Genomic DNA, 26,418 nt, shown 5'->3' with positions numbered 1-26,418 from the left:
TGTGCCATCTGATGGGGGGCAGCCTGAAAGCACACACACACACACACGTGCACGCACACATTGTTGAAGGTAAGATTTGTACTGAGGGTTCTGGTAATTTACGTATATCCTCTTCTTAGTGAGAGTGACAGTGAGCATATTTGGAGGCTCAAGTGCTTTGAAATGATTGTCATGTCTAGAGTAGTGCAAAAATGCAGAGCAGCGTAGCCCACAGTTTCTGCACTGATATCGTTTAGCAGATCCCTTAGATACCTGTGGTTAAGATGACGTTGAAGTAAGAGCCAATCACAGCCAGGCTCACAGTAAGAGCCAATCACAGCCAGGCCCAGACACACAGACCATTAATGGCCAAGCATGTACAGTATGATAGTGTCTCTACTGAAAATGCAACCCAGCTGCTACTGCAGATAGATTACACACAGGAGGCTAATCCAAACACACAGGAGGCTAATCCAAACACACACAGGAGGCTAATCCAAACACACACAGGAGGCTAATCCAAATACACACAGGAGGCTAATCCAAACACACACAGGAGGCTAATCCAAACACACACAGGAGGCTAATCCAAATACACACAGGAGGCTAATCCAAACACACAAATGAGGCTAATCCAAACACACACGGGAGGCTAATCCAAACACACACAGGAGGCTAATCCAAACACACACAGGAGGCTAATCCAAACACACACAGGAGGCTAATCCAAACACACAGGAGGATAATCCAAACACACACAAGAGGCTAATCCAAACACACAGAGGAGGCTAATCCAAATACACACAGGAGGCTAATCCAAATACACACAGGAGGCTAATCCAAACACACACAGGAGGCTAATCCAAACAAACACAGGAGGCTAATCCAAACACACAGAGGAGGCTAATCCAAATACACATAGGAGGCTAATCCAAATACACACAGGAGGCTAATCCAAACAAACACAGGAGGCTAATCCAAATACACACAGGAGGCTAATCCAAATACACACAGGAGGCTAATCCAAATACACACAGGAGGCTAATCCAAACACACACAGGGGGCTAATCCAAACACACACAGGAGGCTAATCCAAACAAACACAGGAGGCTAATCCAAACACACACAGGAGGCTAATCCAAACACACACAGGAGGCTAATCCAAACACACACGGGAGGCTAATCCAAATACACACGGGAGGCTAATCCAAACACACACGGGAGGCTAATCCAAACACACACGGGAGGCTAATCCAAACACACACAGGAGGCTAATCCAAACACACACAGGAGGCTAATCCAAACACACAGAGGGGGCTAATCCAAACACACACAGGAGGCTAATCCAAATACACACAGGAGGCTAATCCAAACACACACAGGAGGCTAATCCAAATACACACAGAAGGCTAATCCAAAAACACACAGGAGGCTAATCCAAATACACACAGGAGGCTAATCCCAGGAGGCTAATCCAAATACACACAGGAGGCTAATCCAAACACACACAGGAGGCTAATCCAAACAAACACAGGAGGCTAATCCAAACACACACAGGAGGCTAATCCAAACACACACAGGAGGCTAATCCAAATTCACACAGGAGGCTAATCCAAAAACACACAGGAGGCTAATCCAAATACACACGGGAGGCTAATCCAAACACACACGGGAGGCTAATCCAAACACACACAGGAGGCTAATCCAAACACGCACAGGAGGCTAATCCAAATACACACAGGAGGCTAATCCAAATACACACAGGAGGCTAATCCAAATACACACAGGAGGCTAATCCAAATACACAGGAGGCTAATCCACACAGAAGGATAATCCAAATACACACAGGAGGCTAATCCAAACACACAGGAAGCTAATCCAAATACACACAGGAGGCTAATCCAAATACACACAGGAGGCTAATCCAAAGACATTACACACTCAAGTGGTTGAAGGCTACAGATGTTTTTCTTTATGTAACTAGCAACCTGACGGTAAGTGTCTTGATCCATCATAAAATAACTGGTGAAGTTACGTTATGTTACAAAGTTGTGGCTTTAACTAATAATGAGAATCGACGGCCCTTTTCTTTGCCAAGATGCCCTTGAGTGAGGGGAGTAAAGGGCCAACAGTTTCCTTAACTATAGCATTGGGGAAAATAAATGTTTATCTGGTCAGGTGGTCCCAAAGTGCCCCTTAAGAAGAGGGGAGAGAGGGCTTAATGAGCCTGGGAGAATTTAGTGGAGAATAATTGATTGGGAGGGTCAGTGTGCTCACAGCACACTGGACACAGGGGTTCAAATTAGGGAGTAATTTAATTAAGGAAGGATGAATTAGAAAATGGCAGACTCTGCTATTGAACACCTTGTGAGTCAAGATGGCCCTTCACAGTACACCTAAAGAACAAGATTGTCATTTTCTCCCACTTCCTGGATGTGTGGGCTTTGCTATTCTGGCTCCATGCACAAAGATATCCACCAAATAGAATGCATTTGTAACAATCATTTTGATGAACATATATAATCACACATATTTGATGAACATATGCTGTATAATCATAGAACATATGCTGTATAATCATAGAAATCAATATATTATAAAGGTCTATATGATCATACATGAAATCAATCATTTTGATGAGCATATAGGCTTATATAATCATACATGAAATCAATAATTTAAGATTAGGGGGGCAGTTCCAGCGCTTTAAGTTGATGGGCTGTGAAACATCCAGATTTGAGCTGACATTAATTAGGCTTCTTGTTATACAATAATACCGATTGGAGATGTTCAATTTTTCATAATTATGCTTAAAAGCTTGTTGGTTATGAGAACAGCCGTGCTGAGTTAGGCTTGAGGAACCGCACATTCAGTAAGATTGCTATAGCCGAAATACAGAAAGTCTACAGTTAATTGACTCCATGACATGGGTACTATCTCTATGGACTGATCAATGACAATCACATAGCTTGGAGCGTGTGGCCAAAACTGCTGGTCTGATTCCAACCTAACGCCGGACCATCAATACCAATAGGCAGGGCGCGTAGCCTTCCTTGTGAAAAGATGATTGACAATTAACATATTACCCATTCCTCAAATCAATGGTAGCAATATGTTCATGTATACCAAACATGGTTTATAGCCTTTAGGCTATAGCCTACCATGCAATCAGGAATCAAGATGCATGGGAATGCCTTTTTTTAACCAATGTAAAGTAGCCTACGCTAATTAACTAAATCCTGATGTGTTGAATTACCTTTCATATAGGCTAGAGAAAGGAATGAGAAACTGGTAGCCTGCTTAATTGCGCATCACGCTCTTTCCAAACGACTGCAAATCCCCTTCAAAAATATGACTAGCCTACTCTTGACAGAGCACGTTTCCTCGGACTGGGCAGTCTTATAAGGACAAAAAAAAACTCACCTTATTATGGAAAATATCCCGATAAAGTGAAGTCGTCTGTGTGCTATGCCCGCCTTTCTGCACCCACCTAGAAATTCGCAGCGTTTGTCACCACAACTCAGTCCATTTTACACTCATCTTTCTGCTCACGTTTTAAGAGCCGTTGCAGGCGTTTGGAAGTAGCCTCTCCACCGTGCTGTTTGGTGTGACCGAAACACGATTTAGCACACCTCGACTTGACAACTGGCAATTCAGCGAGAAATACCTGTCCTGTAAACGCACCACGTTCAAAATGCTGGGCAACGCAAAGAGGGGTGTGTCGCTGCCCGGGTGCGTAGCCTGCGTGCGTGTGCAGGCTCCTACGTGCGTGTGCAGGCTATGTGATCATGTGAAAGATGCGGCGTCTCCCCATCACGCACGACAATTGAACATCGAAAAATCTGTTTATAATAAATAATAATAGGCCTAGTTATTTAGACAGATTTTATATTTTGGCTGCGCTCTGCTCCCTTCATCCAGTGTTATTTTTTTTGGTGCAGGTAGGCTATTAAGCGCCGCAAACGAAACCCTAGTCCATCCATCAGCTCCACTTTGGATGTGCCCGTTTCCACGCACGGGCCAGCTGCTACAAACCAGACTAGGCAAGCAAAGCTTTGGTTGTTTATAAACTACTGCTTCTGTAGTCCGCGTGGAGGACAAGGCAGTTGCTGCTCTCATAGCATAGAAATTGCCCCCATGTCCGGAGGGGGGCAGAGCTCAGTGACCTGTTGACCAATTACAAGCAGATCTGTGTTAATGTACATCCCTTGTATGCAAATGTCTTTGTCATGTGATACTTGGCCTGAAGCCAAGATATAAGCTCGCCACCTCGTAAAATAACTTTAGTATTGCCGAAGATTTGACCTGTGAGGCATGCTCAATAAATTGTTGATTTGACCGCATTTTGCTCCTGAAGTATTTTTGACCCAAAAGTTAAGAACTGAAGATACCACAGGGCGCGCGGACAAGTAGACCTATGCACTACACAACAAATTGGATGCACGCGGATGTCCGCGCGGACCCTCGCGTAGACCCCCGCGAACGAGGGTCATATAACCAGGGAGGTGTGAATGCCTCCTTCAGCAAGATGAATGGACGATTCATTGCCAGGTATCAAAACTAAGTTCATACTAGTGCTACAGCTATTGATGAAAAAAATAACTTTGGTCCACCTGGGCAGTGGGCACCACGCTGCAACGGTCACTGCACCAACACCTGTAGCGCCTACGGAAGATGAGTAGTCTGATTACATGAAGATATTCTCCCGATGATGTGGGGGATGTGGAAGCTGATGGACAAAGTTGGGGAGCCGTGTCGGTATCAAGTAAGTTTGGCCGTGTGTCCATTCTCCACTGGCCGGTGGAAGATGCTACTACCAAACACAAACCCTAGTCGGACAGGGACACAAACAGGCTATTGGAGCATCTATTCTTTGAAATTGGGGCTGTCGTTAACAGTAGGCCTACCTTAGGACCAACTGATTATTTACAGCGGTTATTCTCCCCTGAATTAGCCTACATTGACTGTCTAGTGATCTAACCCCTAACCCTGATCATGTTCCTTCTTTTCCAAAGATAAAAAGGCACCAGCTCTTCTCGTTCTTGTGCATTCAAGGTGTGAATGCAAGACTATTGACCTCTTCAGCCAGACAATACGTCGGCTAAATTTGCGCTGGTACCCAAGTGTGAATGTGTCTGCTCTCCTCCTTCTGCGCTCCTAAAGATGAATGCCTCCTCATTCTAATTTGAAGGGCCAACGGTCGAAATCGCCAGCAATCGAAACTAAATGTTTGATTAATCTTAAAATGAACTCGTATAGGTGGCGTGATCACTTCACCGGTATCTATGATTAGTTAGGCAAATAAAGTGAATTATTCCGTTTGGGAATTATGTTGTGTTATCTCTTTTTTTATTTTCTTGGGTGGCCCTCAATCCTAAATTGACCCTCAGTCATCACAACTTTGATAGCTTTCTTAAGTAGACCAGAAAGCAGAGCATTGCAGTAATCAAGCCTGCTAGAGATGAAGGAACCGCATAATAGGCTACTGAGAATTCTCCATTTGTGTCGGTTTTGTTTTTGAACATTTGAAACATCCATTTTGCTTCCAATATTTATTTAATTTCAAATCACTATAGGAGCCAAAACAATCAATTTTCCTCCAACCCCAACAGCCTGGACAGTATTCACTACTTTGTACTGTATGGACATTCTTGGGATCCACAAGTCAGGAGCATTACCAGCCTTGGGATAAGGATAAGAGACTGAGTGGAATTCAAAACAATTAGCCACCGCACTGGACTTTCCCCAAGGGACAGTGCTCAATAATAATAGAGCACAGACATCATGTAACAAAGTAATGTGCATTTTTACAGTTTAACTGTGTTAAAAGGCCAAACAGAAAACGCAAGTATTCATGGGGTGAAAGTATGTGGCTTGGTCAAGAAATATCCCATACAGTACCACAAGGGGGAGACAAACAGAGTCAAACACATGACTTCAATGGAGGTACTGCCTTCAATCGTTTCATTAGAGCTAATACATTGTAGGTATGAAATAAGCCAGACCAGACATACTGCCAATATCACAAGATGCAATAAGAGTATCCAAATCAAATCACTGATTGAAAAACAAAAAGCACTTAATAATTTAGAGACAAATAAATAAAATTCTTGAAATATTTGACTTCTCCCAACCAGTGTTCAGATATTATAACGGAAGATGAATAAAATACATACAGATTAGGCAATATGCCATCAGCTCATGAAATCAATAGACATGAAATCAATAGACAATGTCAAGATGTAAAGCCCAATACACACCAACCTGAACATTAGCTGACCACTCGTTGGCTAGTCGGACAGAATTTGCTCCTGTGAAACTGATGAGTTTTCAAATACCTAAACTTTCGTTTGACAAAAAAAACAGTCACCATTTAGTATTTAGTACTTTGTAATGCTTTTATGTTTGAGGTTGGAACTTATCTGAAACTGTGTGCTGCTATTTTGGCCAGGTCACTCTTGAAACAGAGCTTTTTATCTCAATGAGACCCAAAAAAAAAGAAATTGGCGCCAGCAGCAAGTACAGTAATACTTCTAAACAAATGTCTTCAACATCATAATCAAGAGAAGTCTGACTCTGAAAGTACATTAATCATAAATCATTAACTGATACTTTAAAAAGAGTCTTAATAGAGCTTGGGAATTATTTTTTAATGATAACTGCTTCAACCAAGTTGGGTGCAACACTGACGGGCTCAGTTTGACCGATGGCCAACACCAATTCTAAATGTTGAATTGTTCAGAAAGTTTCCGTTTCACCTCCATTGGCTGATGAGGTATTCACACCAAAATGACAGGCTCTTAGGTGAGACTACCTCTGTTTTCAGCCGACTGTTGGGTTGGTGTGTTTTAAACTTCATGGATGAAAACAAAGATCATTTTCAAACAATGATTCCTCTAGAAATAAGTCAAGTGAACACAAAAGTGAATTATTGCATAATCCTTCTTGAAATAACATTACATTGTCTTCCTTCACACTGTAAATCAGTATACGGGTATAACAGCGCCAAATATTTGGCAAAATTAGGTGGTAAAGCAAACAGTGCTGACATGCGTTTGGACCCAATGTGCTCTGGCAGAGACTGGACATTTACAGATAAAACAGCCTTCTACCATCTACAGCAAATAAACATACAAAAGCCAAAACGGATAAAAGTGTATACATGAACGGTGATATATTTGTTATTTCTTCACTTTTCTCTTTTTTGAATTTAAAGTGGCTCACTTGGGAAGTAATATAGTAATAACCATTTCCCCCTCTAAGATTTGGATGAAGGTTTTTTTTACTTCCCTAATGTAGACTTAAACCAACTACTCACCCACCAGAGATGTAAAAGAGGAAGACACCTCTAGCCTGTATGCACATTCTGACAAGCACATGCGCTGTCTAGCTTGTCATTAAAGGGACAATGACCTCCTTGTCTTTTCATCAGCTCAGGCGAGTATCACCCCGCTCATTTGGGGCGTTTGTGATATGCAGTGGTCCCACACAGTAAAAACAATAAATTATATTAGTCTTCTTGACCAATTTCCTTTGTATGGTCCAAAAGTAACTCATATCTGTGGTAAACCCTTCTCAAAAAGCTAGTTTATTAGTGTATACTGAAGGTGTATCAGAAATGGTTGGCACATCCTTCAGGCTCATGAAATATGGCAAATACTTGTAATTTAGAAAGACGGCTTCGCCTTAGTCCTCAGTCTCAATCGATTCAGTCTCAACCTTAATATTCCTCTCGAAGTGCACGCAGTCACAACAGGACATAGTGCATGCTCTGATATAGCTAAGGAGAGATGTTATAACAGGTCATAGTGCATGCTCTGATATAGCTAAGGAGAGATGTTATAACAGGTCATAGTGCATGCTCTGATATAGCAAAGGAGAGATGTTATAACAGGTCATAGTGCATGCTCTGATATAGCTAAGGAGAGTTGTTATAACAGGTCATAGTGCATGCTCTGATATAGCAAAGGAGAGATGTTAGGAGAATGACATCTCTGCTCTTCGTTTATTAGCCGACTATTGACACTACTTTTCAGAAGCTAGTAGTTATAGTAACTTGCTAATTAATGTTTAGATTGAACTGCTCATTGTTAGCAAGGTGATTTGCCCTTGCAAGCAAATATTCAAACTGGACAACCCTATGCTATGTATGTAAAGCAAGACTACACCCGCAAGTGAGCAAGATCACATTTTATCTGCCCAGACATTAGGCAAGATCCTACTTAATTATGTCTTTATTTTCTGAAAATATTGGGAGTTTTAGATAAAGAAAACACACCTCTCTCAAGCATGTTATGTCTTGTGTAGTTTTACATTTTTATATTTTCTCTGTCTTTCTCGTTTTACGTCTCTACTAGGTAACGTTAGTTTAACTTTTGTATTTCTGTATTTTTGGTGTAAACAGTAATTTTTGTTTTTTAATTTTTAATTTCCCTGAAACATCTAATTTCTTCTTTTTGTTTGGTCTAAAACGTAAGTATTTATTCATTATTGAAATAAAATAGGTTAATATAAAAAAAACTTCTATAGGACAAAAAATATGTACTGAAAACATCAATATATATATAAAAAAAAATACTGCACCATAATGGATCTGCTCATTCTACAGGGTCTAAGAATAATCACCCAAAGAGCCACCTAAACACCTCAAGCTCTGAACTCTGGATTTAGAAAGTAGATGACCTCCTGAGAAGAGAAGACTATACTTTTAATGAGACACCAAGCATAGTTTTTTTTCATGTACAAAGCAAAATGTACTTGGCAATGGGAAAAATTAATTGTGGCAAGTAGGGCTGTCGCTGTAACCGGAATAATAATAACCGTCAGTTGCGCAATTATGTTAAGAGTTAGCTATTGAGCGTTAAGTGCGCTATTAAGCGTAGGAAGCTTTACCTAATTTTAAACTATAAAAATGTATAAATTACAGCTATTCACAGATTTTATCAACAAGCAATTAACAGTGGGAGATTTGGAGATAATTGGGCTGTATGAAAAAAAAAACGCTTGCACAGTACCAAGAAGAAATCTGTCGATCCAGGGACAAAACCACACAACTGCTTGGACATCGTTATTCAACCTGAGATCAAGCTACATCGAACAGGCTCTATATTTAGACCATCCTATTCTGTGGTTAGGAGTCACTGTTCTTCTGAATTGAATACACCCACCATTTTCTGTAGCATTAAGCTTGTAGCTATCCAAGTTTTTACTTGTATCTAGTTATGCTAGCTAGATAGAATAGGGTAGTGTTCTTCCAAGGGGGGACCCTGAATTGTATATCTGCTCTGTTCACTCTAGGGTGGACAATTTAATGCTTTTCATCAACTGTTTTTCTACCGTATATTATGTATATTATGTATTCCGACGTGTAGTTTACTAATCAGAATTCTGCCATCTCAAATACTTTATAATATACAGTATGTCCATTTTTAAACCTGTTTTTCAACCCCTTTTCGCCACGTTCCACCGCTGTAAGGTATAAGAGTAAACGGCACCACGACTCAGGTCCCCATTCTATTACAATGCCATTGTTCTGTGTCATAATGTTTGAAATTGCTTAGTTTGCGGAAAAGCACATGGTCTAATGTGAATTGGAGTGCAATACATGCCGCGTATAGAAGGGACCAGATCAAACTATGCACAATACCCAATGACGGTGACACTTTATGGGTGGGAAAGGGCCGGAATATTTAGCTTCTTAATTTACATTTACTCAAAACTCCACTTTGCAGGCAGGGAAGGTCTCCTCTTGCATGGCCACAGTGCTGTTGCTGCCCAGAACTGTGATGCCCAGCTCCCTCTGTCTCTCATGGGTCTCTTGGTACCACTCATGCATCATCAGCGAGTCAAAGGTAGGGATCAGGGTTACCTGGGGAAAAAAGGTATGTAGCATTAAAAAGGAAACCACGGGAAAATACAAGTTGATATGTAAATGCATTTATTAACATGTAGCACTAACTTGTTATGCCAAAAGATGGCTACTCTAAAGGGGAAAGGATACTCTCGTGACACTTGGGTAATATCATCGATTCAAAATGGTATGAATGCTTAAACAGAGATGACGACTGATCAAGCAATGAATAACATTCTGAAATAACATTTATTCACGATTAGATTGGGTTTGAAATATAAAGTTAAACTGTTAGAGAAGTAGTTTATGCAGTATTTTTCTCCCTCTTGAACATCTCCCACGGCTAACATGCATTTACCTGTAACACACCACATGGCTTACCTGCACATTGGGCCAAGCTGTCTTCCCCTCCAGCAAAGCATCTAGAATGGGTATCATGACAGACTCCTTGAGGGGCTCATTGCCACTGACAATGTAGCAGGAGGAACGCACACGTTTGAAGAACTCCACATCGATGGTGGCAGAGGCACAGCCAGAGGGAAGGTAAGCCAGATCCAGATAGACTGGTGAAGCTCCAGCTGCACTTGCCTTACTACCAGCAGAACCTGCAGGTCGCATAACAGAGTAAGTAAAGATGACATGAAGACACTACTGTGTATATGCTAGGGATGTGCGCAGCGACTATTTTCACTGACGACTAGACGGTGATTTGTAACCGATTACACGACTAGTCTAAAAACAGGATTCCCAAGTTTCTACAAGTGCTAGTTAGATGTTTCTAAAACTATGCAAGCTAAGATGCATGACTATTCTTGATGTTTCCCAACCACTCAGCGGCAGCCAATTTGCACGCATTGCGCAGGGCGCATGGGAATTAACAGGAATAAACTGGAAAACGATGTATTCCTGTTACTTCCCATTAATTCCCATAAATGTGTGAATATTCCCGGAATTTTGCAAACCTAGTGATAAATACTTGGTATATCATTATTCAATTAATACAACTATAATATATCAACTCTTACATGAAGAGGGAGGTGGCTTTGCAGTTCCTGGTCTGGGGCCACTAGCGATGGTGCGGGACGAAGGTCTAGTGTCGAGGCTTGAGGTTGCCTTTAATGTCCCAGTAGTGCTGCCAACCTTGGTCTTGGTAGTCTGGGATGTAGTATTACCTGATGAAAATCTCGCTGCAACTCCAGCTGGTTTCTTGGTTTTCACAGCAGTGCCCTTTGGGTTCTTGGTTGGTGGCACAGCATCATGGTCAGCCATACAGGCACCATGCTGGGGTGGCAGAGGGGGCAGGTCTTTTATTGGGGCAGGAGGAGGGTCCTCAGAGGAATATTGTGCCCCTCTTTGAGAGGTGTGAGTGCTTGGAAGGTCATGTGGATGGTGAGGTGGGAAAAGGCTGCCAGAGTCCTCATCGGAGTCCATATCTGCAGTGATGGAGGGACAGTCCTCAGTTCCGGGAGGTACGTCAGAATCGGAGGCTGTAGGGAGGGTATCAATGGCAGATGTGGGAGGGGTCTCATCCTGACCTTGTGGCACGTGTCGATCACTATTAACATAGTTCTGTTGCTTTGCAAAATCCTGGGAGTGGTCACTATCATCTGAGAATTCTCGTGGGCTATTGTTTGCTGGTACAGGAGATAAATGCTGCTGTTGGTTTTCTGGGGACTTTGGATGCTGGAATTCACAAGGGGAAACCAGGCAGAGGTCAACGTCATGAGGAGGAACCTCAAGGATGAGTCCATGGATATGTTCCTCTGAGCCATCTCCTTGTGGACGTGTGTTGTGAGATGTCCGTAAAGGTAAGTACATGGCCATTTTGGGGACAGAGTCTGCATGATGGCCATTTGTAAAGGACATGTCCACCAGGTCTCCCTTAGGGGGCTCATCAATAGATGGGAGCACTTGTTCAAAAGACACAGAGAGAGACTCATCGACTTCTGTTGAATGCGGGGAACCAACCTCAGCAGGCATGGATGTTATGGTGGTGGAGATGTCATGCAGTGTGTCTTTGAAGGGACTCAGTGTCAAGAAGCTTGATTGCTTGTCCAGGGAGGAGGTAGAGTTCCCTTTCAAGGAGCTGACCTCAGAGTTCCTGCAAGATCCCATCTGGTGGCAGTCTTCAAACCCAAGGCTAGGTACTTTCCCGAAGCTACTGTCTTCCCCAGAGCCCTGAGCATCCTCCTCTGGGGATTGGTGGAATGGGGTATGGCCTGCACTATTTGGTGCAGAGTCTGCAGGGGAGACCAACTCTATAGTCTTTTCGTCTGAGCTGCCGCATGCATCTTCTTGTCCATATCTCAGTGCTCCATCAAGAAGCCTGAATTCAGTTGGTGTGAGATCAAAGTTTACACTGCGGTCACTTCTTGGAGTCTTTGCAAGAGGTGAAGGCGCACCTGTTGCCTTCTCTAGGTTTGCAAGCGTATCCATACTGCGGAACTTTTCTGGACTTTCCAACATATCTCCTCTGTCTGTGTCTCCTCTTGTCGCATTCTCAGAGTTGTTTCCAGAATTATGTTTGATTTCTTCACTGTCAGCTACAGCGGTCCTCGAGTCTTTGTCCTGGGCCATATTCTCATTTTCCATGCTAAGCTGTTCAAATTCTGCAGTCATATCTTCTGGTGTCGACATCTTAGAATGATCACCATAACCTTCAGCTGCAGAGGGCTTTGTACTTTCCTGGTCTTTTTTACCTGTCTTGGCCTTTGTCCCCTTACACACTGAGTCTTTCTTAAACACTGCCCCATCCCTCTTCAATGTTCCGTTCTTACCTACGGGCTTTTTCATCTCTGTATTTCCAAGCGAAGGTCCAGCTGTCACTTTCTTGACATCCTTGACAGGAGGAGGCTTTGCTGCTTTCTTTTCCTCTGGCTTTACCTCCCTCTTCATCTCTTTCTTTGAATCTGGTCTTAATTCTTTCTTTGGTTTTGTACCAAGGGGTTCTTTCTTCACCAGTTCTTTTTTTCTGTCAACATTTTCATCCTTTTTGGCAACAGTCGAGGTGGCCTTCTCATCCTTCCTTTTCACTTCCTTTTTTTCATCTTTTAACGGTTCCTTCTTAGTTACAGGCTTTTCTGGCTTTGGAAGCCTTTTAACATCTCCATCTGTCAATTTGGACTTCTCCCCATCCTTCCCATCTTTAAGGGCACTCTCACCTGATCCCTTGGGCTTTGTTTTCACATCTTGTTTCTTAGCATCTGCCCGTCCAAGCTTATCCTTCAGCAAGGCACTAGCGGGTCTTGGGTCCCTGGGCAAGGATTTAAGGCTCTCTCGACTCTCTGCCCGTTTTGGTTGTTTGTCTGATTTGGCTGCTTCAAGATCCCCAAGACTCACAACTGGGTGTGTGAGAAAATCTAGATGCTTTATTTTCTCCAGTCCTTCAAAGATCTTGGCCTGTGGAGTGCATCCAGGGAACAGAACTCGAATGATCTTCTCGTGGGGACTGGCAGGATGCCAAACCAGCAGAGCACAGATGGAGACAAGGCAAGGCAAGGGGATGTCTGAGCCTTTGAAGCTAGACCCACAGCCAGGCCAGCTCTCCATTAAGGCTTCAAGTTCTTTACTACCTTTGACTGGATTGAGTGTGTAGAGCTCTAGACAACCAACTCCCATCTTCTGAAACAGGATAATTGGCTCAATGCTGAGACCATTTGCACGGCAAAGAGGCTCTGGATTGATTGTCAACCTTTCCAAGTGCTGCAAAGTTAGTGCCACCTGGTCATAGCTCCGCCGTTCTTTGGGATCACCATCGAGTGACTTCAGTCTCTCTGGTGCATTAAGGAAAACAACCCCAATTTCAGGGGAAATTTGATTTTTCATCCAATCTTCATTGTTCTGAGATCCAGCAAGCTGTTCTTCCTCCAGCTCTACTACCTTCCTGTGGAGAAGACTATTTATACCTGGTAGATTGTCAACACCAATGTGAGTAAGGAGCACAGAGTCAACTCTGTCCAAATGCCGAACAAGCTTCCAGAAACAGGAGCGTGAATCAGACCCCCCATCGACCAGGATGTTAAAACCGTTAACAGCAAAGAAAGCAGAGTCTCCTCTCCCACCTGGGAATATATAGCAGCAGGGGCGAGAGAGTTTGAGAAAGCCCACAGTGTTCGGTGGCTCCAAAAGGTCAAAAGGAGACTGTGGTTCCAAGGACTCTGACAGGTATTCTGTGAATTCTTGCAAACCTTCCATTTCAGGTAGAACTGAGGGTGGGTTCGTCTTGATTTCGATGAAATCCTGTAGGTTATGCTTCTCCAACGCAGAGTTCCTCCAAACCTCTGAGTTGGGCCAACTCAGTGTGAGGCTAGCTTTTAGTGTTGGGTCTGTAGAGCCCAACAGTTCTCCAATCTATTGAAACAATAAGATTTGTTGATTAAATATAGCTAAATAAGAAAAAGCATATAACAGCAAACATTCAAAGTAAGGGGTATTCAGCAGATGACTGACATTTTGGAGGATGGAATAGGGTCTGGGGATCCCTCCCAGAACCTTTTGGATTTTAAAAATGTATTTTCTTCCATTGCCTGATATTTGTGTGCATATTAACTCATTGGGAGCAGGTATAGCCTACTGATCATTCAAAGATTCTCAGAAACTGCCTCATGATTATCCTTGTGCTTTGTCCTGTACCTCTGGGTGTTTCTCAACACCCACTCACCTGTGCATTACCTTCCCTGACAGCACTCTCCTCTGCCCCCCCCCCATTCAGCTGGATTGTCATGAATGAAAAAGAGTAAATATCTATCCCTCTTCTCTTGTTTGTGATGCTATTCTTGGACATTGCAAACCAAACATTCAGCAATATGAAAATAAAATGAAATCAGGAACGAGTTTAGTTGGTAAATGTAGAAGTTTATAGATTGAAAATAAGCAACCGGCTATGCACACACCTAGAGGTAAGGGAGCCCTTTGAAATTCCCTAATGCGGTGTTGCTCACGTTGTAGCCGCTAGGTCTTGTTTCGTCTGATTAGGTAACGTCTCGTCTGATTAGGTAAGGTCATGACATGATTAGACATGATTCTAAAATGACCTACCTAATAACTGACATCATGAGGTATACAATAGGAGGTTGTTGCATAGCGCTTGTGGTATAGGCCTACTACTGATATCATGAGGTGTAATAATAGGAGCTTGTTGCAAAAATTCCAGATGCGGATGCTGGAATTAAAACGGACAATGGTAATTGCCTTCTGCATTATGAGGGTTAGAAACCCCGCCAGGCCAATTTATATATATTATATTTTTAATGCCAACAATAGTGGACTTTTAGATCGCCAATGTTAAGTCAATGGAGTTTAACATAGCTAGCGGACATTTCCTAACTGGGAGTGAGAGATGAAATAAAAATATTTTGGATTCATGAGACTGTGCCGGGACATAATGAGATTTTTTGTCTTTGTTTCCTGATGTTAGTAACTATGTAGCTATGTGTTTTGGACAGAGCCCTATGGCTAAGTTAGCTAACTAGCTAAGATATCAGTAGACAAGCTAATCCAGCACAAATGCACACCACACCAGAATGCAGGAAATTACATGTTTCCAGGGGCAAGACCCCCAGACCCCTCACTTAACGTGTCCCCCCCCTGAATGCGTACCACCAGGCCTGAAAAATAATTTAGGGTAAACACTGGATAGCATAGTAAATAAGTATATATACAGTAACACAGTAAAAACAACCTGTGAGAGATGTTGTCACTGACCTCATCATCAGCAAATATCTGAACGAAGTCGTTCAGAGAGAAGCAGCCCGCCTGTAAGACCAGATCTCCAGTCTCCTCCACACATTGCCCAGCAAGAACCAACAGCTTGTGATGAGACACATCAGATATAAGCCGACGTACCTAGTAAAAAAGAAAGGGGAGTCTTAAAAAATTGTATCGATTTTGGCATCAATTTTGATAGACTTTCGCTTAAATGTTCTAGCCAACATCAACATACCCAAGCATGTCTCTACATACCTTTAATTTAAAGATTTTTAACCTGCGTATAGTCTAGCTCATGGTCACTACAGCAAAAATGTGTTGCTCTAGCCTGTACAGTGACAGCACTTTGCATCAACAGTTAATACTATGAAGCTTACCTGGCTGATTTACTGCAAGGCATATGAAACACTGCTAAGTTATCTGTGTTTCATATGCGCTAATTCAGCCATGTAAACAGTCGCTGAGATAACACGACGGTCCGAGGTAAAGTTGGTTTGAGATTGGACATTCAGCAGACGTTCACATTCGGCATGGTGAATTTTGTTTCAAAAAGCTTCCAGATGGAAATTTAGATAAAAAAAGAGTTGTGTGCACATACTGCAGTGATGACATCCCTTTCCACCGAAGCAAGTTGAGGCTACGTAACAACTACTTTTAATTCCTCTTCTTAGCCTGGCGCCAGCCCCTGAATCTGAATGTCAGGCTCCTAAACACTTTGTCATGCAGTTAACGCCTAAACCTAACACCCCCCCAAAATACAAGTAAATACTAGTATTTTAAACTGGTAATTTAAATCATGATTAATCACAGTCTATTATTGTGATGAACTCGATTAAATGTTTTAATCCATTGACAGCCCTGTTCATTTCACAAGTGACATCATTAATGTGAAGCTGTGGCCATGTCTCACCTCAGAACAGAGGAAATCATGAGCGGGGTTCACCACCACCTGAGTGGCCAGGACATCGCCACTGTGTTGCAGCGTCCTCTGGCCTGGAGGAAGAGAGGGAAATAGTGGTCAGAAATCGGAGAATTGCCGCTTCCAAACATAGAAAAGGCAAGACAAGGTTTAACAAGGTTTAGAATAGAATAGAATAGAATATACTTTATTGTCCCCTCAGGGAAATTTGTCTTGGACTCGTTTGCTGCACAAATCAACTCTATACATAGAAACAGAGGAGGACAACTCATCACATGTCTCACATACATATACTACACACAACACGTTGTCCACAACATATTGCACATACAAAACCCATTACACATATTACTCACAACACTGTCACAACTGTTTACTGTGCAGACACCTAAATAACTGTATACTTGAACGTTATTTGATTGCACTGCCTACATCAGGGACAGAGATAGTCATCCATAATCGGATAGGATAAGTAGATGAGGATGATACTGAGACTGCTAGACGATGAATAGAATAGTTATTTGCCAGTTTGGGAGCCTCGTCTAGCTGAACCATGTCTAGCTGAGTACCTAGGACAGGAATGAGGAACTGATTAGCACTGATAAGATACTGTAAGGACAAGCGATTACAAGAATTCCAATATTCCTGTACCCGTACTTGTTACACATGGCGAATAAACTTATTCTATTCTAAGCATCCATGACTGAGTGTCCTGACTTTTGTGTAGACCGACTACGGTCTGGCGCATGCTACCAGTGCTGTGGTAAATAATAACCTATCAAGTTGCCCCAGATTTATACCCAGGTGAGATGCGTAATACTTCACGCTAAAATTGTACATCGATTACTATGTAACTACACAGCAACACCTGTAGACCATATTACAGTCTTTTAGCAGACGCTTTTATCCAAAGCGACTTACAATAATTGCTTGTAACGTAGGAAGTCAGTGTATTGCTACTCGCCAGAGCTCACATTGTACGTTCATTGGAACTGCCATGTAATTACATGGTATTATGGTTTAGCAGTATAGGGTTAACACAAGTGGAAAAGGTTATGGGGAAGAGAAGGTTATGGGGAAGTGGATGTGACAAAAAGGCAGCTGAAGGTTGTGTTAAGAAAACAAGATCATTAACATCCACTTACCCCTGGAGAGCCCCCCCCACCCCCACCCCCATATATACATATAGGAATTATAATGTTAGCATGTATCAAACACATTTAGGAAAAGTCAGGGAGGGAAAGCAGGGTTTTGGCCCCTGTGGTCTTTTGATAACATGACTTTGTTAAAACCCGCGACTGACATCACACATTCAGGACAAAGCCGCGTCTCACACCATGTGGACGGCACCGCAGCCACCCATAACATAATTTAGATCAGTAAATGAATTCATATACTCGTGCCCTTCATAAATGACAGATGTCTTTGTCCAAGAGGACACGCGGTATAATGAGCCTTTGTCTTTAGACCCTTCTGTCACCGACAGGCCTGTTGTCTGATCCTGTTTAGGGCTACAAAACTGAGCCATTGCCATAGGCAGACCCATGTTTTTTTTCCCAACTGATTGCCTGATCTGCCTGGAAAAAGACAATGTGGAGTTGTACTATAGCTGTGTAAGGGTCCCACTGTTTCCTGGCACTGAACTAAGGGCATCTTGAAGATGAGGTGATATGTGTGTGTGGTGTCTTAACTCTCAGAACTGCCTAATGGGCAGCCTTAGCCGTGAGCAATTCACTCTGAACATTACCAACCATGTTCTTCTTGACTGCTTCTCCCTTTGATCGTTAAAAGATGACTAATACTCATTCTCTAGTCAGCTGAGCTTCTCAATGTTGTGAGAACAACAGCCTGTGGCAAAAACTGATGAACGGTTCTGCAGTACCCGCATGAAATAGAGGACATATGCCAGCAGCCAATCCAAGTCCAAGGGCTCAGTCCAGGTCCTGGTCAGGGACAGGACTGAAGACCATCTGTTCTTCTGCATGTTTTTTGTGTTGGGTGCTTTGGTAAGATACCCTTGTGAGCACAGGGAGAACGTGCAAACTCAGCACAGAAAGGTCCAGGGCGGTGTACATCACCGGGCCACACGTGTGGTTCAGTGTCTTGCTCAAGGACACGTCGACACTGCCGGGAGCTGGGATCGAACTGGGGGCCTTGCGATTCTCAGCCGGCCGTTCTCCCAACCTACCTGCTCGTCCCGAGCTTTGCAACTACTATATTAATATTAATAAAAGATAATGGAAGTCATTGCATCTGTTTATTTTAATTATGGATTGTTACAAGTAAGCTTAAGTCTTATTTCCCCATTCCACTCACCTGCTCCTTTCTGTACGTGTAGCCATTGTGCGCCAGAGGCTACTTGCCATAGTGTGAAAGGAGAAAAATTGTTTCCTTTTCGTAGGCTACTCGTCTACTCGTCAAAGCAGGGTCTTAAATATAGATTCCGTTACCTATACATACCCCATACTTTCCTTAAGATGCAGTTAACCCATATAGCCTAACCAAGTGTTAACATCTTTACTTATTTAATTTTATTTTTTCATTTTATGTATTTTTCTCTGCTCATTACGGCTGTCCCATCTTGCCCTTGCACCAGGTCTAATGTTGTCTCCATCAGTGTTAGGCACCAATTGACCAAAATAAATTCTTAGTATGTGTAAAAACTACCTGGCTAATAAAACTGATTCCAATTCTGGTTTTACGCATCTCCCATCACACGATTTGGCTGGCGCATGGGAAGCAGAAAAAAAATACTGTGAGAATCGAGAACCTGCTTTTGATTTCGAAGTTTCGAAGTCAAATGCTCATTTTGATAGATTTTCCAATTTCGAATCGAAATCGTGACACCCCTATTAAAAAACGTATTTACGGGATTAGTGGGGGAACAGTCTAAAAACGCTCTTCCCTTTACCTTTGACTTCCTCTGAGAAGAAGGCGGAGTGTCGTGAGACGAAGAGCTTGAGCTGTTCGTCCAGGTTACAGGTGCCGAGGTCCACATCCCACGAGCGGATGCCTATAAAAGGTAAACACACACAGACACACATGGCTGTTAGATAAAGGTCACAGTCAGGACAAAAGCACATTCAAATAAAACTGAAAGCAGTAAAACATGCCCAAGCCAGGTAAATGGCAGACCAAGGAATGAGTCCAGGCCACACAGATGTCCACAGGGTTTTTCCTGCATAGAGGATTTTTTGGCATCCCCCAAAGAGATTTTAGCCAGAGCCAAAGGAAAATCACCAGTGCCAAAATGCTAAAGGTTGAGAATAAAAATAGCAATTCAAATCCTTTCCAAGTGTGTTTGATAGCTTGTCAAGCTTCAAGTGCAGCCCATCCCTCTTTCTTGCATTGTCCATGGTTTAGACCACTAGTAAACAAGAACCTGTCTATTAACTATCAGTATCTTAAACATTTTGGCTTAATATCCATTTTGTGTCATGTCGGGAGATTTCCCGTGATTGAAAAGTGAGCTCAGTCAGACAGTGAAGAATATAGGCCTAGACAAACCATTATATATGCCAGTAGACTAATAGGCATAAAACCTAGGTTTCCCACAAAAATTGAGTGCGCATCACCCCCCAAAGACCCATTCTGAGCCAGAAAAAACCCTGGTCAGGATATAGGAGGTGGGCACGCCGCCTAAGGTCTTAAACCGTACCACTCGCCATGGGACCAGTCACTCCTGATACTGGCCAAGTTGGACTTCTGATACACTATGTAATGATATTATGATGTACTGTATCCTAGGACCACGGGCCTGTACTACTTACCCAGAGGTTGGCCAATAATAATACGGTAACTAGTTAGTTATAGGCATGTTACAACTGAGCTGTAAATGGGGAAGTGTGATGAGTAGCCGTGATCGATAGCGCTGGATCATTGTTCGTTTCTGCAAGGGACTGATGAAGAAACTGAGCGCCTAGTTAAATGGAGGGTGAAGAATGAAGACAGGTTACCGGCAAGCCCTGCCATGAAGGCTTTGATGTTTGTTTGATGCATGCATGAAGATTTAATGATCACTTTAAATGATAAACTTAGTCCAAGTCTAACGATAAATAGTCAGTGTTCTGGTGCTATAAGATATTGCAATTTAAGAAGGGCTGTAGGGCTGTGACCATAACAATTACATCATAATTAACGTGATACTGCAATCATGTGATGCCTACTGCATGCCGTCAACATCTTTTTTTTTAGGCTAGTGAAACTTACAGGAGTACATATGTGTGGTATGATATGGAAGCCCATCATATTAACACATTACTCATTTAGTTATCATCATTGACAGTCTTCCATCCATTCCAGCTTGTGGAATAACAAAACATTTCATGTTCAAGTCACTTCAGTTTAGCACGCGAGGGGGACAGTTCACGGGCCATTATTAAACACAGGCTATGGGGGATAGTGAACATACTTCTCAGAAGGGTCCAAAATGAACACTTGCCAGTCGCCAAATGTGGGTAGGCCTAAATGTAGCCTAGATTTTGGAGAGAAAGCTAAATTAAGGAGACCACATGCCACTCTGGCCGGTAGACAAAAAGTAATTGGAGAAAGTTGTTGGTTTGCTGCCACTTCAATCTGCTAGATTTTGCTTCCCTCTGGAATATGTAGAGAGTGGGTCGTATGCCCACCTCCCTTGTTCTCTGTAAAGCGCATTGTGTTGCCTCTGGGTATGAAATGCGCTATACAAATAAAGCTTTGATTGATTGATTGAGATCTGCGATGCTGGAAAAGGAATGCGTCACTTGCATTGCTCTCAGCAACCCCCCCCCCCCCCCCCCCCTTTTGCTTGTTGGCTGTGCAACACATCAAATGATTGTTCTCAAAACGAAATGCCAGCAAACTGGTTAGCTAGCTAATTATTTCCAAATGTTAAGCTTGTATTTGACTGCCTGTAATCTATGGTCAGCCAGCCACGAATGACTTATGCATTCACAGGTGCGACATCCATAAAGGGCATCCTAGAATGTCAACACAAAATGTTTGCAATGCATTAGATTAGTCTATGGGGATGCTGCTGCTCTCTAGAAAACACAGCCACGTTATTTAGCAGCGACACATGGATATAAAGCTAGCTGGTGCATTGTGTTTGATTATGGTCGGAGATGGGAAGTCGGAAATGGGAAGTGTGTCATGTCATCTCCGACCTACATGCTAGTAGAGATACAGAAACAGAATGTGAGATCACGTGATCAGGATGGCAAAGCCAGGCTAGTGGATATGTGCTATTTAAGTGTAAAAGTGCTTTTTGTGCGTGGCTGTAAGCCAGCGCACCTAGGATAGCAAATGTCCAGTAGTTGTCACTCCCTGGTTTCCTCCCTGGCTTACTCCCTATGTGCCCGGTCCCGTTGTTGACCTGCAGTTCTATGTTGCTACCACAAGAGCTTTTACCGTTTTCAGCCACAGGAGGGCAGCAACAGGCTTAGATAGACTGTTCCTTGTTCAGTGGGCAGTAACAGGCTTAGATAGTTTCTTGTTCAGTTTCAGCAATTCAATGAGTATTTGAGTTAGGCTATTTAGTTTATTTGTGTAAGTATTTCTGTTAATTATACATTATATTTCTTTATTATTTCAGAGACCACACACTCACTGTCTGTTTATGTAAGTGAAGAGAATTGAAAGGTCAAATAATGTGTATAAAGGGTTTAAAAAGTAGTAATACTGTCACAATACAGAGGAAAGCGTGTGTGCTCCTCTCACTTAAGAAACTGGGCTCAGCATCATGATCATGGACTGTTGTTGCAGCTTTGATGACGGGATGCCTGGTGTGGTTGAGGCCAGAGAACACTGATGCAACACCAGTCAGGTGTCAGCTGCTGTGCAACGCTGATGTCAGCCCCCCCCAAGATGGTCTTCAGGTGCAAGCCCCACCCGGACTGGACATGGCCATGGACACCAGTATCTGATCATGGATGGCTATGACTGTGTCCATGATACAGGCAGTGCAATTACATAACGTCAAGTATACTGTACAGTAGTATACAGTAGTGCAAAGTCAGTTGTCTATTGTATAGACAAGGTGTTCAATTGCTCAAGTGTTGTCAGGTGTTGGTTCGAGTGTACAGTTGTGCAGTCAGTTGTCTATTGTATAGACAAGGTGCAAGGTGTCACATGTTCACTTCTGTTATGATGAGGCTCAAGACATCACTTGCCGCCTGCCAAAGAGTAGCTCGGAAGAAGCCTCCTGCCAACCAGCAGCTCGGAAAAAGAAGACTGTCCATTTATAGTACTCTGGTTGTACTATACATAGGCCCTCACTCTCATTATAACAATGGCACACATTCCACCCCCTGGACCAACAAGTGAACACGTGACACCTTGCACCTTGTCTATACAATAGACAACTGACTCTGCACCACTGTACACTCGAACCAACACCTGACAACACTTGAGCAATTGTATAACAGAGGAAAGTGAAATAGCCTAATCGAAATGGGATAGGAATTTGTTCATTTAAATGTTTGGGCTTAGGCCTAGTGTATAGCCTACAATGTGAGCGCAAGTTTTTTTTTTTTTCTTCACATAGCCTACTTTTAAATTGCCAATTTGAGCTCTTTTTCGTTTTCACATGTTGATTTTTATAAATAAAACGTGTGATACATTATTATACAATATCACTATTCTGTTGCATTTATTTGTCTACATAGCATGAATCCAATTTTAAAAAGCACTTCCAATTTCTACGGGAAATCCCGGGATGACCCGGGAAGAGGTCAGAAAATTCCCGGGAATTAAAATTGGATAAATCCGGGAAAATCTGAAACACTAATTGGAACTGATGTGTCCAGGCAACAATTTATCAGACATTATTTCATGTCATTTCCATTCACAGCTATTTCAGTGGCATGACTAGCTTCCATCCTACCAGTCCTGAACAGAAACAAGCCAACCACGCACATAAGCCAGGCTGGACCTGGCCTGGTTTATATCAAAGGTGGTGGGCTGCAAGTTAAGCCACCTCGGAGAAAAGGCTTCACTTCAGTGAGTAACGAAATAATATCTGTAGATACTGAAGAGCAGACTGAGTGAAAAGAATGAATGGAATATGGTTCCTGACAGGGCGTGAGCAAGAGCTGCCTCCCCAACGCCCTGGACCAGAGCAAATTAGGGCTGGGTATCGATTCGAATTTCAAGAATCGATTCGATTCCGTTTCACAAGGTTCAGAATCGATTATCACGATTAAATTCGATTCGATATCGAATCAGTTAGTGTTACTAAAACCTTTTTTTTTTTTTTTTTAAAGCTGTAACCTTAATTACATGACTGCCAAGTTATGCAACACATCAATACTAGGGCTGGGTATCGATACTGATTTCCAAAAATGAATGAATGAATGAATGAATGAATGAACTATTAATTCCTTAATTTATTCATTCATTAATTAAATAAAAGATCGATTTTGGGATTCAGAATTTATTAATAATTTTTTTTGAACCCAGCCCTAGAGCAAATGTGTAGGCTATATAACTAAATTACTGTTAACAGCAAGAGCAGCAGCAAATAAGTATGCAATAAAATATACAGGCATGTAATTGTGTAATTCAACAAAAGTACAAGTGTAGCCCAGAGCAGGATTTGAACCCATGTCTCCCGCTTGGGAGGCAGACGTGCTGACAAGTTGCGCCAATAGGGACTTCCCTCTTGGCGCAACTGTCAGCGCTCTAATAAGGAGTGTTTCACCAGATAGTCCACGTTTCACTTGGTTACTCAAGCACATACTTGAGCTCATTCTACCATCACAAAGACATTGGTTCACTTCAAATAACATAATCCTCGTCCTATGCTCCACTCAGAAACAGAAAAGGATAGTTCCAGCAATTATATGCAACAATTAACAAGTTATTTGCCATTGGCTAATGCCTAAAGTAACTTGCTCTTGATAACGTCAGTGCTTAACGTTAGCTGCACTTGCAGACTAGCTCAATTCAAAGGCATAGCTAGACTATAAGCATACTTTGCTAGCTAAGCAATGCAGTATGATGCATAGCTCCACTGCTGTGTGCTAGCTACATCTCCCTTAGCTAGCCTAGCTCACTTAACTGCAAACAACTTGCGCAAACTAACGGGACAGCTAAGTTGTGCTAACTCCCGCACCAACTACACACATCTAGCATAACTACACATATCTAGCATACGTGTGCATGAACTGGACTGAGGATTCATCTCACACTGACCCAAGAACCTTCTTTAACCCAAGAACCTTCTTTAACCCAAGAACCTGCTTTAACCCAAGAACCTGCTTTAACCCAAGAACCTGCTTTAACCCAAGAACCTTCTTTAACCCAAGAACCTGCTTTAACCCAAGAACCTTCTTTAAATGGCCACATTTCACTAGCTAGTTAACTGCGCATAGCTAATGTGAGCTAGCTAGAGAGAGAGAGCTAGGTGTGCTGGGGAACAGCTAACTACCCTTCCATATGTTACACTGTATGTATGGGTGGATGTATGGATGAAAACATTCCTTGTTCTTTTTATGCTTATTCGCTACTATGTATATTCTGCATTTCACACATTTGCTGTAGGCTCATCTCGCCCACTGCTCAAACTCCCCAAATCCCTCCTGCGGGATGATTAAAGTTCAATATCGAGCTAATTCAGCTAACGCAGCTCACGAGTCACTAATGGTGCGTTCGTTTATAACTGGGAGGTGGCAAATTGCGACTTGCTACTAGGAATGATTAAATAAAACGCTGCATGAACTCGCACTTCCTCGTCGCAAATTCGGATATGTTTCTCAGCCCCCAGTTGCTCGAATGCACTAGATATAACTAGGTAACTGTGATATAATGGTATATAGATATAACTAGGTAACTGTGATATAATGGTATATAGCTCGAATGCACACAGGTCGGAGGTAGGTATTTTGCCACTTGCGACTTGCCACCTCCGACCACAAACGAACGCACCATAAACCCAACCGAGATTAGGAGTGAAGTCATGATGAGGAAGAGCAGCATATTCAATGCATTAGAAAGAGAGACAGTAAAGAGAGACAGTAAAGCCTCATGTTACCTCTCTCTATCTCCGAAACCACGTAGTCAACCAGTCCGCTTCCACTATGTTCACCCACGACGACTAGTAGTGAGTATTTGTCGTTGTTGTAACGTGGCTGAGATGTTAGGCGAGCTCTTTCCATAGCTTCACCCTCTCCCGTTTGCTGGGACGCCATGATGAAAAGTTTGCAAAGACGTAATTTGAAGAGACGCCCCCGTGACTTCGCCCCTCCTTTGTCATCCAGTTCCACCATGGATGAGTTCCACCATGGATGAGTTCCACCATGGATGAGTTCCACCAACTCAAGAACCTCTTCTCTTCTTCTTTGGGTTTTGGGCGGATCGCAACCCAGCTTAGAGGTGCATACCGCCACCTACTGTCCAAGACTGTGTAATATCATGTCAAATCCTAGATCTTATATCCTTTTCAGGAGCCCCCTAACACCCAAGAATGTGAAAAGTGAGCCCTACCCCCTCACCTTGCCCAAAAACCCCCTTAGACTCTATTCTCGTCCTGCCTCTCGGATTTCATCCCGCAGTCGCTTCCTTTCTCCCTCAAATTTGGTGCAGTTTAACAGAATGAGTTCAACGTCCACACCACAGATCACGCATCTTTTACAATCCCTCTTTCCCGTCGTAAATAAAGTGCTACATAATCCTCTGTGGTTCAGTGAGACTGAGTCGTGTCATAACAATTTCCTCCCTTCTAGACCTAACTGTAGGCAAGGCCTGATTAATGCACGGGCTCACGGGGCTGAAGCCCTGGGCCCAGAGCTCCAGGGGGGCCCATTGATGGGTCTTGCGCAAGTGGCAATCAATCATGTTTATTTTTTATTTTTCCTCCAGTCAATTTACCGCCTGTGTGTGTGAAGGGGTGGGGGATGTCCAATAAAAATGATTGAAATTGTTTTGGCTTGATTTGTTTCAGCCAATTACATTTTAGGCTGGCCGATTACATATTTACGTGGGTCGG

General features: G+C 42.7%; 1 protein-coding gene across 1 annotated transcript; it reads right to left on the bottom strand.

Annotated features, from left to right (window-relative positions):
- Positions 1–5,588: 5,588 nt before the first annotated feature.
- Positions 5,589–25,699, bottom strand: map1sa (microtubule-associated protein 1Sa; the record flags this gene model as incomplete). The annotated part of the gene is made up of 7 exons (XM_084436159.1): positions 5,589–9,847; positions 10,211–10,434; positions 10,855–14,179; positions 15,533–15,673; positions 16,446–16,528; positions 19,366–19,467; positions 25,465–25,699. 7 exons carry the CDS (start codon positions 25,697–25,699, stop codon positions 9,692–9,694), a joined length of 4,266 nt encoding a protein of 1,421 aa, XP_084292285.1. The 3' UTR covers positions 5,589–9,691.
- Positions 25,700–26,418: the final 719 nt, after the last annotated feature.

Source organism: Borostomias antarcticus (genome assembly GCF_949987555.1).
Source record: "Borostomias antarcticus genome assembly, chromosome: 3".
NCBI classification, from domain to species: Eukaryota; Metazoa; Chordata; class Actinopteri; order Stomiiformes; family Stomiidae; genus Borostomias; species Borostomias antarcticus.
This window is presented reverse-complemented; position numbering and strand designations above follow the sequence as displayed.